This window comes from Diadema setosum, chromosome 7, assembly GCF_964275005.1.
Source record: "Diadema setosum chromosome 7, eeDiaSeto1, whole genome shotgun sequence".
Taxonomy (NCBI): Eukaryota; Metazoa; Echinodermata; class Echinoidea; order Diadematoida; family Diadematidae; genus Diadema; species Diadema setosum.
Genome location: NC_092691.1, coordinates 25,403,775 through 25,419,603, shown reverse-complemented (window position 1 = coordinate 25,419,603; position 15,829 = coordinate 25,403,775). Strand labels below are relative to the sequence as shown.

Sequence of the window (15,829 nt, the reverse complement as noted above, 5' to 3'; positions counted from 1 at the left end):
ATATTCGCGTGGTTTTATTTTCGCGCTAGTTTCTGGTTGTGCGAAAATTTCAACACCGCGAAAATTTCCACTTTTACAGTATACGTATGGAGTGCAAGTAAAAATCCATAATTTCACACATATCATGAGCTGCAGTGACATCTCCCTCAAGAAGGACTTGAATGCCTCGAGGGAGGATGAGTCAGCTGGGTCTGCTGGTAGGTGGTTCCGTGCAGTCTCTGGCAGTTCTGGGGAAGAAGGTAACTACACGTAGCCGCGACAAAACGCGGCTACACCTCTATTCCTTCGCAGACGTTGTCATTTTTCAGTGTGGTTGTGCGACTCCTTCATGAATATCTTTATTAATCGTGGAAAACTAAAATACAAGGAATTATCGTAATCTATGATAATCATTCAATAATCGGTATGCGATTTTTTCTTTAATTACGTCAAAAACTCACCGAAATCTGTGGCTGAAATCAGGTCTGTAAACGTCCTTATTGCTTCACTCCTCATCTGCGTGTTATTTGAATGGCATTCACTCTCGTATACTACAACGTACAACGTAGGTCGTAGGTAGTCGGAGAGCTAGAGGGCGCCTCTCCGACTACCTATTTTGTAGCATACGAGAGTGAATGTCATTCATAATTACACGCAGATGAGGAGTGAAGCAATAAGGACGTTTACAGACCTGATTTCAGCCACAGATTTCGGTGAGTTTTTGACGTAATTAAACAAAAAATCGCATATCGATTATTGAATGATTATCAGAGATTACGGTAATTCCTTGTATTTTAGTTTTCCACGATTAATAAAGATATTCATGAAGGAGTCGCACAACCACACTGAAAAATGACAACGTCTGCGAAGGAATAGAGGTGTAGCCGCGTTTTGTCGCGGCTGCGTGTAGTTAGGGAAGAAGGATGAGCTATACATGTATATACACCAGATTGGTGCATAATGTTGTCCTGAAGCGGGAATCATGCCCTCTTGTGGAAGATGTTGACTTTTGTAGGTATTGCTGCAAGTCATTGTTCACCAGATCATAACTTATGCGATACAGCATTACAAGATGGCTTTGTAGATGCCTGCTAGCAAGTGATGGCCATTGTGTAACCTGTCCAACATGGCGGTGACACTGCTGTGACATTTGAAGTTGCCAGTCACGTAACATGCACTTCGTCGCTGAACCATCTCGATCTTGTTCACATTTTTCCTGGTGTGTGGGTCCCATGCTGTTGCGGCATACTCCACAACTGAACGAATGTAGGTGAAATAGGTGGCCTGCTTTATCTTCTGATTGCAGTGTCTGAAGAAAGATACGACGGAAGAAGGCACAAATAGAGTTTGCCTTCTTGACGGTGGCATCAATATTCCATATATGTGTGTTGAAATTCGGCTTTTTGTCAAGATGGACCCCAGATGCTTTGCTGAGTGAACTTCTTGAAGGTGTTGGCTGTGGATATTGCAGTGACCTATGATTGGGTTTCAAACGAGAACCTGTCCTACTCCTACCCTTAACCCTAGAATAGATTCAATATTATTGTGCCTACTTGAGAGACATTATTGACAAGAGTCTAGAGAGATTCTGGTATTTGATATAAACATAATTTTCAGGAAATCATCAAGAGTTGACCCTGCTGCAAGTTTAAGACGAACAGAGTACCAGGCTTTTTGAATTGTTCAAGTTGGTATCCAACTTACTGTACAAGTGTACAGCTGTATTATCTGTAAATACAGTGTAGTGGAGATGCAGAGTCTTCCACATCTACCAATAAATTTTACGAGGATGTAGTCTGAATTATTCTCAGAAAGGTTTTACTTACAAGGTGTGTGAGTTATGAATTATTACTGATTCTTACATTATTTTTTCTCTCAATGTGTGTATACATGTATGTGCACATGTACGTACAGTGCATTTCTGTAGTTTCTCTTTGCTTGAATTGGGGTTTACTCCATCATAATAATGTTTTCAGACATGTTATGTGAATAATGGTTTAGAATATCATCCATTATTAATTTGGAGTAATGGCTGGGAAAATTGTTATGCATTTTCTAATCCTTTCTCTAATCTCTTTCTCTTGTGTCACATTGTACACGTAGGTATCCCCAGTACCTGACATCACATCGGTGGAACGTGCATATTTCTGGTGATTCTCTTCTCCGTGGCCTCCAGGATAATCTGCATGACATAAACGAGGAGATCTACACTGTACAAGCTATCGTTTGCACAGTTCTGTTTTGTTTTCCTGGATGCACCATTCAATCTCTGACAGATTTTATCAAGGAGAGCACTGCTGTTGCAAGAGAACAACTGATTAGTAGACTTTTTCAGTTCATTGAAAAACCTAGAGCAGTATGTCATCATGATAACCTAACTCAGAAAGGTGCTAATGTGATACATGTATGACACAATAGAAGAATGAAGTTGATATAACATATTATTCTATATCAACTTTATTCTTCATTCATCTTTACGGTAACATTTTTAGTAAAGACGAAGGTACATTTATCCTTTGAAAAGCAAGGGTGTTGTAGTAAATGTGAAGTTCGATGAATACAGATAATCAATGTATGGAACTACATGTACAAATGTATGCAATAATCTATAATATGTTAAATCAGTGCATGTAAATTCCTTTGGAGTCTGTACAGATGGCAAAAGTATGAGGGATGAAACTTCAAATGTTGCCTGCCCTCATTAAATTAGATATTATCCTTCATGATATTCTTGATAAATGTTAGGGAACCAAGTCCTTTGTATGAAGTAGTATCTGGATGTCCAGCCATTACTCAACAGGGGGCATGTCTTAATTGCCGCTGAAGGTATGAATTTAATTTGTACATCACCACTGACGCACTATAAGAGGTTTAGTGAGTATACATGTTTTGTTGTTGACATTTTGGTTGTGATATTTCAGAAAAGGTTTCAAAGATTTAAGAATTCTGTTTGATCAGGTAGGTACACAAGGTATGTCATCAAAAAGAATTGAATGGTCAAGAAGGGATAAGGAAGATGAAGATTCTGACACAGCAGTTAGATAGATGATGATACAACATGCACTTCCACCAAATCGGCCGAAATTTGTACATGTTCACATGACTGAGCATGCTCTTATCAGATACCTATCAAGAATAATTGTGGACCCTGTGAAAGGTAAGATGAGCAGATTTTTATACCACCTGGGGGGGGGGGGGTCATGTTGGCCAATACTCCACACCAGAGTGGTCGAGTGAATTGTTACTGGTAAGGGGGTTGAATATCATTCACTCATTCATTTATAACCATGAAGAGAGTGACACACAGATATTTTAAATGTGTATGATGCTGCTTGTACACATGTACTGCAGGGCTGCCAACTCTCATGCATTGAGCCTGAGACTCGCATATTTTGGTCCTTTCTCACCCTAAAACTTTATTTCATTTGCATGCATTTCTATTGATCTCACACATTTTGACTCCTAAATTCTAGCATTGACCTATGGGAGTCTCACTCTCAACTAGTTTCCAGAGTTGGCAGCCCTGATGTACTGATACATATGTATCCAGTTGACACGAGATGTTGGGATGATTAGTTTGCCTTTGGACATTTCAGATAAGATTGTACGGTACATGTGTATACACTGTACAGCCAATGCTAAAGTTGGGGATGAAAGATTTCTTCACATAGATGTTTTGCAAGATGTTATAAGGGCCAGTTCTGATCTGTCTGCTTTGATTTCTAGTAATATTGATGTTTTGAAGTGTATTCAAAATGTTATATCTGTTTTGTTTCCAATAAGCATACTTCATATTATGTACATGTACGTACAGTTTTGAATTGTTTAAAAGTTGATGCAGCTGCCAGTTTATGAGTTTGAAACATTGGCAGTGTGACCAATAGATACTTGCCTTCAAAGTACATGTACAATTGTAATTAAGGGCATGTACATCTACACCTTCAAAACATTCTCTGCTGTTTGGACTGTTGATCAAGTTTATATTTTTATGCCTCCGCCACAAAGTGTCGTCGGAGGCATTATGTTTTCGGGTTGTCCGTCTGTCCGTCCTTTTGTCCGTCCATCCTTCCGTCTGTAATCAATTTTGTGGACATTGTATCTAAAAAACCGTTACAGGTATCAAATGAAACTTTACATGTATATGTATGAGTGGGTGAAGTTGTGCCTATCAACTTTTGAGTGCACATACTCAAGGTCAAAGGTCAAAAGGTCAAGGTCAAATGCTGAACATTTCACTATTTCCCCCTCTGCAATGCCTGGAGGTATTTTCTTGAAACTTGGTGTATACTGTACATAACTACCAAATGAAGATTCCCCAGGGAGGTTTTGAGTCACGAGGTCGAAGGTCAAGGGTCAAGTGAAAATGTTACTTAATTCTCCATAAATGTTTCAAGGTATCTTCATGGAACTTATGTAATGAATGACAGTGATCATGTAGGGAATTAAGGGGTCATGAGTCAAAGGTTAAGGTCAACCCCAGAGACCCCAACCCCAAGCACCTTCTGATCTGGAGATTCTCCCGCCCGAAACCCCTAGCAAACGGGAGACTCCAAGTTCATCAGTGCGAAGTTCCTAGGGTTCTAGATGCTCTCTGGTGCTATCCAAGGCTTGTTTTTTCAACATACGGTAGCAATAAGTAAGAAATCATTTCCAATGGGAGACACAGAGCCAGGGCGGGAGGAATTAGCTCTCAAGCGGGAGAACGGGAGATTTTGCAAAAGTGGGTTTTTCGGCAGGAGATCTCCCGTCGAAAACGGGAGAGTTGGAGTCTCTGCAACTCATTAAATTGTCATTGTTTCCCTCTTATCTACATATGCAATGCCTGCAGGATTTTTTCTTGAAACTTAGTGTATGCATACACAAGTATTACCCAATACGTATTCTCTTGGAAGTTTCTTGTCAAAATGTCAAAGGCCAAACGGTTAAAGGTCAAGTGAAAGCGCTAAATTTCATTTCTTCTTTAAACTTATGAAAGGGTCAAAAGTTGGGTACAAATCTCCAAATACCTGCACTCTTATTAGACTTGATAGCCATTCAACCAAATAAACCTAGTTTAAGTAAAGTGAACATTCATTGCATTTGTGACTAACCTGTCATTCTTAATATTTTTGCCAGTAGTTATGTGAAACTGTCATCACACATTGTCAAGACATTGTGGTAAAGACCTATTTGGAGAACCATGCATTATGGTGGAGGCAAACCAGTCGCCATAGCGACATTTCTAGTTTGTACATGTTTCATTTTGTTTCCAATAAGTACACTTTATAATTATGTATACATGTACACCTTCAAATTGCTTTTGCAGCTGTGAGTTTATGTGACCCTCTATTCATGTGTGTGAAGCCTTGGTGATGTGAATACTAGTAGATACATGTTTGTGTACCTGCCTCCAGAGTACTCAAGGACATTTGTACACCCTCAAACGTTCATGCAGTTTGGACTATTAATGAAGTTATCTCTGTATCATTTGAGTGAAACCTTGCCAAAAGTGTAGATGGCATGTAATTTACAGAGTACAATTGCCTCAAAAACATTTGTGTTATTCTAGCTTTACTAGTATTTATTCACTTACAAAACATTCAAGCAATATTCACAACTCTTCCATGTTTGTACAACATGTACCAGTATAGTTTGTTTATTGCCAGTTTGAAAACTTGCCTGCAAATTATTTATACGGATCTGCTTGATACAATGTAGCTCTGCAATTGTTCAAACTACATGTACCTGGTACATGTACATGCGTTTGCTTTTGTCTTTTTACTGAGCTTCACCAGAAGAATTATTTTTGAAATGTTCACTGTACATCACAGTCAAGACAGACTGTTCCTACTCATGTTCCTACTCAAAAGACCGCTGACAGTTGTACCTTTCATAGGTCTCTTACATGTGACTTGGCCTGAGACTGATACCAATTCCACCACCACCACCAAAAAAAAAAAAAAAAAAAAAAAAAAAATATATATATATATATATATACATATATAAGTAAATGGATGAATAAATTAATAAATAAATAAATAAAATAATCTAAACTGCACTTGACTATAATGCTAAAAAGTAGATAAAACTGTAGACTGCTTATGCAGCTCTTGCTTTTGGTAACGTACATATTTTTGTCTTGTGTGTGATACATTGCCATGAAGAGTGATGGATACAGTACCTTGAAACTAAACTACAATGTAGTTCTTTCAACACCTACATGTAATAAATAAGTGGAGATGTATATACATTTATAAAGGACAGAGAACTTGTCGATTGTGGTCCTTTCTCTGTTGTTATTAATGAATAAAGAAGGTATTTTACTAATTGATGAAAATGACATGTGCAATAATGTATCGAAAGTTCTTTGCCTAGTTAGGTAGGCCTCCTAAAGTAATAGAGAGAATAGGCACAATGGCCTCCCATTGTAGTGAAGTCCTTTAGGATCAGCAGTTTTCTTTTGTTATATCAAAATGTTAGGTAACGGCTCGTTATTCCGTAGGTTCGTTATTCCGAAGGCTCTTTATTCCTGAGATTTGTTATTGCGAAGGTTCATTGTTTCAAATTTCATTTTCAGATTGACCAATCTTCGGGAATAACGAACCTTCAGAATAACGCTACACATTTTCGGATTAATGAACCTCTAGGTACCAAGGTACTATATAGGGAATTTGCTCGTTTCGGAGTAACAACCCTTCGGAATAACGAACCTTCTAAACAGTGACCTTGGGAATAATGAACAGCACTTGTTATAACCGAGCAAATTAAAAAAAAAAAAGTGGATAATGTTGTAAGTGGAATTTTGATATAAAGTAACTGTGTTCACTTTGACGGGAGTGAAGGGTATAACTAGTGGTTATAGTATATTTGAGTGAATGCTTATGATGCTTTGAATTGAGAGAGAGTGATCTGAATGATTGATGGCAGAATGAAACTGAGAATCAGACAGCACTTCCCATCAACGAAATCAGAAGGGTGGACAAAAGCAAACCAAATAAACATACTTGTACATTTTGTATTATGATTTACAAGAAAAGGGAAAACATGCAATCGGAAAGAGTTCCTTATGTCCCCCCTCCCCCCACACCACCAATTTAAACAAAATAAACAAACCACCATTCCCCCTCACTAATAATAAATTAAATAAAGGTTATGGGAAGTCTTCCCATAAATAGCATAACCTTTATTTAGTCCATTACTGGTATTAGAAAAAAAAAATAGCAATCTATCCATTTTGCGCAAACTAGTGGGGGGGGGGGGGACATAAGGAACTCTTTCCATGTAATCGAAGAAAGAGAGGGAGAGGGAGTGGGAGAGAGGCCCAGCAAGAGGCAGTAGACTATTAGTACCTAATATCTAATGACAGACACAAGTACAGTATATCACAGCTAGACGCTCATAACTGACCATGTCGAGTACATGTAGTACGTTGCCTGCATGGGGTCGCTCGTAACACACGAACAAAGGCATCGAGGACACACGTCAATTTCTATATGTGGGACAATACTGTATTTTCGCGATTTTGTGCCGAGAAAAAAAGGAATGACATCCCCATGATTTCGGCTGGCTGCTGACCCATCTACAAATCATCACATTACACTCTAGGTATCATCTTAAAGCTGAATAATTATTCTTTTACATGGTATAACTTTCGTTGGTGCCCTGCGATGAAAAAGAAGACTTTTAGGAGGATTTTAGAAGAATATCTGTACCCATTATTTCCGGAACATCGGCAATTAATTAGCCACGAAGTTGATAGTCTTTCATGTCGTTCTTGGAAAAATGAACAAGATTACATCCAAGTTTTAACCCTTACCTATCAAATAAAGAAAAATCATGTGAAAATGTAATTCAGTGACCAAGATATGAGCATTTCAAAACGACTCTGCAATCGCGCTCTCCCATACCATGACCTGCGGGGTCAACTCGAGGTCACGCCTGCGAGGACTTGGATATTTTGCTCATTGGATATTTTCGGGCTTGCCGACTGACTGATCCCACCGATGTGGATGAACGTGTACGTGTCACAAACTGCACAGTTGGAGGTGTAGCCCACGGCGGTGTGTATGAGATACCTCCTTGGCTGTACACAGCCCAGTCGCTGTACGTGTATTCGCACAGCGTAGTACACACACTAGTGACAGCGTCTGGTCGGCCAGAGGCAGTTGAGTGCTACGGCTCAGCGCGACTTCGCGCGGTCACACAACAGACAGCGATTGCTTTATTACTGTAGCTATGCGTACAGTTGTAGCACCATCGTGTCTCACTCGCTCTCGATCGGGCGGAAAATCGGGAGGAAAGTTTGTGGATGGCACAAACACACCGCATGGTGGTGCTGTTGAAGTAACGGCCGATCGTACTTATTCGAAAGAAAAAACTGACCGCGAAACTGGCGAAACTAGATTTTGAAGCACTTCGGTGATCGGGTAATTTCAGTAATTTCAACCCTCAAAATCCATGTATATCAATGTCAGAATGCTATATAATACTCTACAATGTCTCGTTGAGAAAATCAATCGCGTTCGTGGCTTTTGGTGACAATTCAGGTGTCTAATCGACTACTGTACACGGGCTTTAAGCTGTCACTCCAAGGCTGTGATAGCGAACTAATGCCTTATTAGCCTGAGACGATTCCTATCTGGCTTTGCCTGGCCTTCGTGACTTCCCGTCGAAACGCTCGGGAAAGCATAAATTGTTCCCATGACCTGCATGCCCGCTCTAACCGCCGGACAATTTGATACAATGATCGTCACTCATCGACAGAGTTCCGGCTAGACATCAGGACTTATATCATATCATCATATATCATTCTCAAGCCCATATAACGCAATAATTGATATAATCAATGCTTCAATGCAACCTTTACACGGCCAGCTTTCCAACTTTTCCAACGCCAACCGTTTCACTACTATTTAGGTCCTAAAGATTCACCAGGCCACGTAAACGAGTCTCGTATGATTGTTTGGCGACGTTTTTTGTTTTGATTTGGATGTCTTTGTTGTTATTTCCTATTTAGTTAGTTCAGATATGGACAGAGATAAATGTAAATATGACATGACGTTAATTGGACAATTTCAACAGCCATTTTGATCATGTGATAGGGGTATGAAATACATATAATCATGTAAACACGAAATGTCATTAAATCGAATATTTTTCATACAGAAAAATGTCATAAAATTCTGTCTTCGGGGTAAGTCACAGATTTTATATTGACAATTGATGTAAACAATAAACGCCTTTGCATATATCGGCAGATAATATTTACATTTATTTTTAGTTCTTTAAGCTTCGCGCAAAAAAAAAAGTAATATGAGACAGACTGAGACATAGAACATGTAAGAGAGTTTTGCATTTGATTCAGGAGCACCTCCTGCATGATGACTCATATTGATAGTCAGGAATGTTTTTCTTCATGTGCACTATATTGCGTCAGTACCTTATCACCAAGATTTCGTCAGTTCGCTGATCCTCCGACTGATCGCTGTAATCACTGCCATCTCTCAGACATCCATCGGGCCAGCGATTTTTCCCCTCATTTCTGTATAAACCAAGCCACATATTATGACATCCCGGGAAAGGCGCTCTCGCGTAATCACGTGGATCTTGACAGAGTCTTTAAAGAAACATGACTGCCTCAATAAATCGTCATGGAAAAGAGTCATTTTAAGGGTAATTTGTAACATCTTCCTTATTACATGTAATAGTGCACATGGCTGATGTTGTTGAATCTATAGCTGTCGGGGTGAATAAAGTGATTATATTTCTACATGCGCGGCTTCATAATACCCATGTGTTAGTCAGCTTTGTAAAATCTTGGCACTAAATATTTCTGATTAACAACATGCGTTGTATAAGGTCCAAGTTTCCGGCGAATTTTCCGAAGGTACGATCTGCTTGCTCGTCCCTGCTATAATCATGCATCTATCCCTCACAGACATTATAAGCCCATGATTCCATAGATGACCACCAATGTGCCCCTCCCCACACACCGATTGTCACCTTACATTCGATATGAAATGAGAACTTCACATGAATTGCTCTTCTATCATATCGTACTCAGATTTTCTGCGACAGCGGTTTTGTAAGATGCCGTTGAAGCGACTAGGTTTGTTTCTTTATACTACTGTTCACGTTCCTTTGGACAATGTTGCTCCAACGAGTTTGGTCGCGTGTTAATAATTATCTATCATGAAATGGGTCCAAAAATCTCTGCAGTCTGATTGGCTGCTTCCAGAGTAAGCCATTAAAATGATCCAAATTTCAGGCGGCCTCACACGCAACAGCAAAGGTGAAGCAGTAAAATCAGAGAGATTATTGAATGCGCGCATACACCTCACTTTTAAAATCTATGTTTTTTTTAGACATCCACACAATCAGTTTCCAAATGTGAAGGCAAAGACCCTTTCAAACACATACAACGAAGAAAAGCGACCAAAGTCACCTCCACTTGAACTTTTCTCCTAAATACATCTAAGCAGATAACACATTCATCACGGAAGCAATTTTGTCTTCATAGCGTAATCTAAAGGCATATCAGCCTGTGTTGAAAAGACATCACGAAGGGACTGCAGCGACAGGTTCACCCTTGGCTCAATATACAGACTGCAGCCTTCAGAGCGGCAGAAAAGTGTGATTATTACTTCTTCTTTTTTTAACAGTTCAGATTCCGCTAGTAATTGACAGCTTCCTCAGTATAGTGGTTCGAATTATATGTAACCTGAAGAAACAAAAATAGTGGCTCCATCATGTCAGTACTAATAAGTATCAACCAATTTTTCACGTGAACTTCTTGATCTGGTCGTCTGGGACGACTGGGACTGTTCGCAAGTTAACCCAAAATATTCCTCTCCGTTAGCAGATTAGTGATCGGAGAGGTGTATCGATGCGTGATGTGTAGTCTTACGTTATACAAAGTACCCACACTTTGACGAAATGATACAAAATGGATCTTCAGCCTCAAGAACGACTATTTCAAATTGCTCGGCATCTCTCCTAATCGAAGTAATCATTTGTATTGCCGTAGCAAATTGAACCCTTCGTTCTGCGGAAGCTGCAACTTAAACTGTGTTACAAACGCGCTTGATAAGAGCATCCGTGTTAAATGGTGAATTGAAACATCATCATAATAAGAAGCCTGTTATCATTATAAAGCTTGTGTGCTTTAAACTCGCATTCATTTTTTGTTTTACTAGACTTCTTCCTAGTCTTTTGAAATCATTGTTTAAGTTATATAAGCGGACAACACTTCGTCCTAAATGCTTTCCCCTGTAGAATTGTACATACTAAACCAGTTGACATAAGGGTGTCATCATCACGATCGTCGTCTATCGTTCAAGGGACGTCTATATCCTGAAAAAAAAATTGAATAGAACCAGGAAATGAGAAGAACATAGTAAAAGTCGACCAAATTCTGATCAAGAACTAGAAAGCCATGACATCTGAAGGTATGACCAATCAAATAGAAATTGACGGCTCTGTGATAGCATGTTAATGTGAGCTCACCTTCCATTTCCCCTGTGTGTAAAATTCCCTAAAATTTCTCTCTATTCGTTATTGATGACGATATATATATATATATATATATATATATATATATATATATATGTCCATATACAGGAGTTGTGTAGAAATATATGTACAACGATTGCATAAAAGGTGCATGTTCAATTGGACATTCACTTGATGGGAAAATGCACATTTCCTATGTTTTATAGTACAGAGGAAACAACAAGTTAGTTCGCGTGTGACATGATGAAATTGACAGGTTGGGTTTGATAAATCACAGCTTAAAAAACCAATAAACCTCAAAGCTTTCTAAGGGTTGATTAGAATTTGCTTAAACTTTCACTGAATTGTTCCTCTAATTTTTCTACATGCTTCTTTCCACAGGGACTGATTTGACTTCCCCTTGAGGTTTTAGGTTAGTGTTCCCCCATTAAAACCTCAATAAAGCCTTTGACGCTTTTGACCCACTGTATACAGAAATCAGCACGGGGTGTCCTTTACATTGAAAGTCAATGGGGATGAATCTCCTTACAAGTGGGTTTTGTATATTACACTCAGTACAAAGGTGTACGTCCATACTGGAGTTCTCCTCCCATTCCCCTCTCTGCATAACTAGGATAGGACATAAAATGGAGGTCCCGTGTATGAGAGAGTCACAATTTATGCACGTAAAAGATCCCGCTTCATTCATTCATCGCAAAGAGCAGGGTGTTTAACCCGCTGAAGTGGTCCCACCCTCACATCCAACTGGACCCCATGGAACACCAGCTTAGCGTAGCTGAATACGGGCTATCCAGCCATCTTCTCAGATGGAAATGAACAAACAATGGAAAAAACAAACAAACAATAAACCTTGCTTCATCGTCGTCATGGTCGTGAAGCTTCCGCCCGTAAAGTCACACATTCATCGCGATGTATAGGAAATTACATGACACGATCGGTGCCTGCGGAAGAGAATCAAGCGCTGTACCTGCTTGAACGCGGCAGAAAGTTAGCCAGGGCACCTGCAGGGAGGGGTCTACCTCTCTGAATTAGCTGATCGACTTTTACTCAGAAGAAGTCCTAGAAAACGAGTGACGTTGTGCGGACAGAGTCAGAGGAAAATGGGATGACCGCATTTTGAAATGCCTTGACTTGTTAGATCTGTCTAGATTTGCCGTGGTTTGTGTTGAATTTAAGTGCATGATACTGCTGTGATTTAGATTGACTGTATACTTCCATAATATTGCAAGTTTGATTCATCCGGATTGTTTCCTGTATTTGGGTTTTGAATTATGATCAACCTCATCAGTGGTGCACCATTCAGTGCCAGCGTCGTCATCTATTAATCATATCCGATATTTCATTTTATTTTCACCTTGAAAGGCACAGTACCTCATAAAACTGTCAGAGACAAACCCTTATTGGATAGATTCAGTTTCAATTTCATGTAGTTAATCATTACACTGAAGTAGATATAAAGGTGCTCTACCGTTTGTTCCTCTCATTCATGTCAAAACTTCGTCACGGTTTCGAAGGCCTGTTTTGCTTCGACGCTGAGTACGTCATATATGAATTGTACAATCCAGACAGTCGCCTTTGCAGGAAATAACGCGTGCTCTTCTTCTTGTTTGATATTTATTACAGATGTCCAAGATGTTACCTGAACTGGCAGTATTGACTTCCGTCCTACTAGCACTGTTTAGCAATGGCCTGTCCATGCCCGCTATCGAGGTCGGACCACAAAACATCACAATCCTCACCGGACAGGACGCCCTTTTCACCTGTACCATTAGGATGAAGGGAATGACGCCTGTATTTTGGTATCGATCGTCTTCTGGGAGTCGCATCAGCACGGACTGGACAATTGACTCCGCAGTTAGACGTCCGAATGGCAGAGAGTATCTTATTGAAGGCGATCGAAGGCGGGGCGAGATAAACCTGAAACTGCCTGGTGTCGAGCCGTCTGACGCAGGGGAATACCACTGCGGGTTTCCAAACGGGGGCAACTATGTTCGGAAGAGTGCGTTCTTGTCTGTGCTTGTGCCACCGCTTCAACAATATCCTCGGTGTGAGCTGCCAGACAGGACTAGCTGGGCTGTGGGGCAAACAGTCGAACTGGTTTGTATGTCGGATGGAGGTACACCTCCGGCAAAACTTGTCTGGTTGAAGGACGAGACAGAATTAACGGATGGTCACGAACAAATTAATACCTATAAAAGACTTCTTACCTTAGGTGATCTCCAGGCGAACTTTATATGTCGCGCAGAAAGCCCAGCTCTTTCCCAGCCACGCACTTGCACGACGTCCATCACACTCGAAAATCCTTCGGTGGTGATACATCCAAGGTCATACAAGGCAGAAGTGGGTGATTCGGTCACCTTTATGTGCACGAGGCAGGACTGGCCTCGAGAGACTAGATTCAGGTGGTTTTTTAGAAACAATCCCATAACGCCCACAACGTCTTCCAGATTCAACATCAGCGAGGACAGCCGCGCCCTGACCATTGACAACGTCCAGGAAGCCGACGGAGGCTCGCACGTTGAGTGCAGGGTGACGGTGCTTCCCGGGCTGGAGTATCCAGCCGTAGGCACTCTTCTGGTCAGTCGCCTGACAGGGGAGGTGCTCGGTACTTTGGGGCCGCCCAGACTACAGACAAGAGCTCCAACCATTGACAGGACGCCCTCACAGCCTCGAATCTTGACTGCGGCAAGCGGTATGACGGTTGGTGACACTAAAAGCAAACGCGAACGTGATGCTACCCCTCTAATAGCTGTGCTCGGTGCAGTTGGCGGTCTCCTTGTGGTTATAGCAGGCGTGATTACCAACTATGCGTTTGTTAGACAACATCGGAAAAAGAAGGAACAAGAAACACCCCCTCGCAGCGAGATTCGCCCCGTTGGTTCCGGCGTTTCTCTCATGACCACTAAACCTTCGGACAGATCTCTCGCGAGCTCGGATTCAGCTACTACAAGCACAGCAACAACGACGACAACTGTCGGTAAGAGAGAAGGAAGTGCTAAAGCAGGTAAATCTTCCAAACCGGGTAGCCCGTACGCCGAGTTAGATGCTGATGGCATGAGGTTGAGCGAGTATCAAGGACTCAACGCGCCGCCGAATTTGATCTACGCAGAACCAATGGTAGCACCGACGAAACTAGTGCCGAGACCTCAGCATCAAGAAGGTTTCCATGACTACGCTTTACCGGATATCCTACCTGAGTTGTCGGTTAATGACTATGTGGAACCGGACCCGCCACCGCGAAGTAAAAAGGTAAAGCAGCCAGAGAAGGGGGACGGGCAGGCACCGAATGCAAAGGTGGAGAGCGACAAACCCACACCGCAGAACACCGATGGCGTTTACATTGAAATTATCGCGTGATGAAGGGAGTGGTGTCATCGGTTCGTGAGAGCGATGTTGAACGTTATATACAGGCAATGACTGTGACAGCCGTAACTTGCAGAGGTTGTGCTACATTTACCAATCCGTGAAAAGCTTACATGTGCTTCTGCACATAATACTCTCACATCTGCCAATTAAATGCTGTTTTACGCAGACCTCGTGATGGAATGAACGGTGATAGACACTCAGTATTGGCCAAAGAGCCAGCCTTATTTTCGTCATTCCTATATACAGTGTTTGTATACACTCTCAGATGCGTTGAAATCAGAGTGGTCGACATCTTCCATGTGTCTTCACGTGTCTCAGTCGTACATTTCGTCATTATAGTAGAGATTACTAAAAGAAACGTTTGTCGCTGATACAGATAGTTAATTGAATAGAAACGTAGCAACGGATCAACAAATTCGTAATTATCTTGGCGACACCATACAGATCATGAGGCATTTATGACCACTGATCGGTTTCCGTTGGTTTGAAAAAAAAAATATAAGGCTTATGAGTAATGTGAACAGGGCGAACATATTGGCTCAATCACACGGCATTTGTTTTTGTAGTCTACAGTAAATTGTTCTCAGACTGAACCCAATATACCCTGTCCTTGAATCTTTATGCAGGTATCTGCTATCTTTGAGTCGCAGGATTTGTGGTCACAGCTTTTTCCATTATGTCATGGACAAAGTTTCTGAACGGGACAACGTAAAGTAACATTAAGAAACTCTCAAGTCAGGACAGATACAGAATGATAATATAGAATTGACGTCATTGACACGTGATAATACAAATACCTTTGCACGAAATGTCTGCGAATAGAGTGATGATCAAGACATTTCATGCAGCGAAGTGTGAAATTACTGACATTAAGAATCAGAACATAATGAGAATACCATGTAAAAACGTATTTTCGAGGTGATCGTAGAGCTACTTACCATATTTAACAATTCATGTTATGGCTCGTAATAATACACGTATGATTTTGGTGTAT

At 40.8% G+C, this 15,829-nt stretch overlaps 1 protein-coding gene across 1 annotated transcript; it reads left to right on the top strand.

Moving 5' to 3' along the window:
• Positions 1-13,113: 13,113 nt before the first annotated feature.
• On the top strand, positions 13,114-15,133 carry LOC140230863 (peroxidasin homolog). Its single transcript, XM_072311008.1, has one exon. The coding sequence runs from the start codon at positions 13,165-13,167 to the stop codon at positions 14,824-14,826; it is 1,662 nt and encodes a 553-aa protein (XP_072167109.1). The 5' UTR covers positions 13,114-13,164; the 3' UTR covers positions 14,827-15,133.
• The last annotated feature ends 696 nt before the right edge of the window (positions 15,134-15,829 follow it).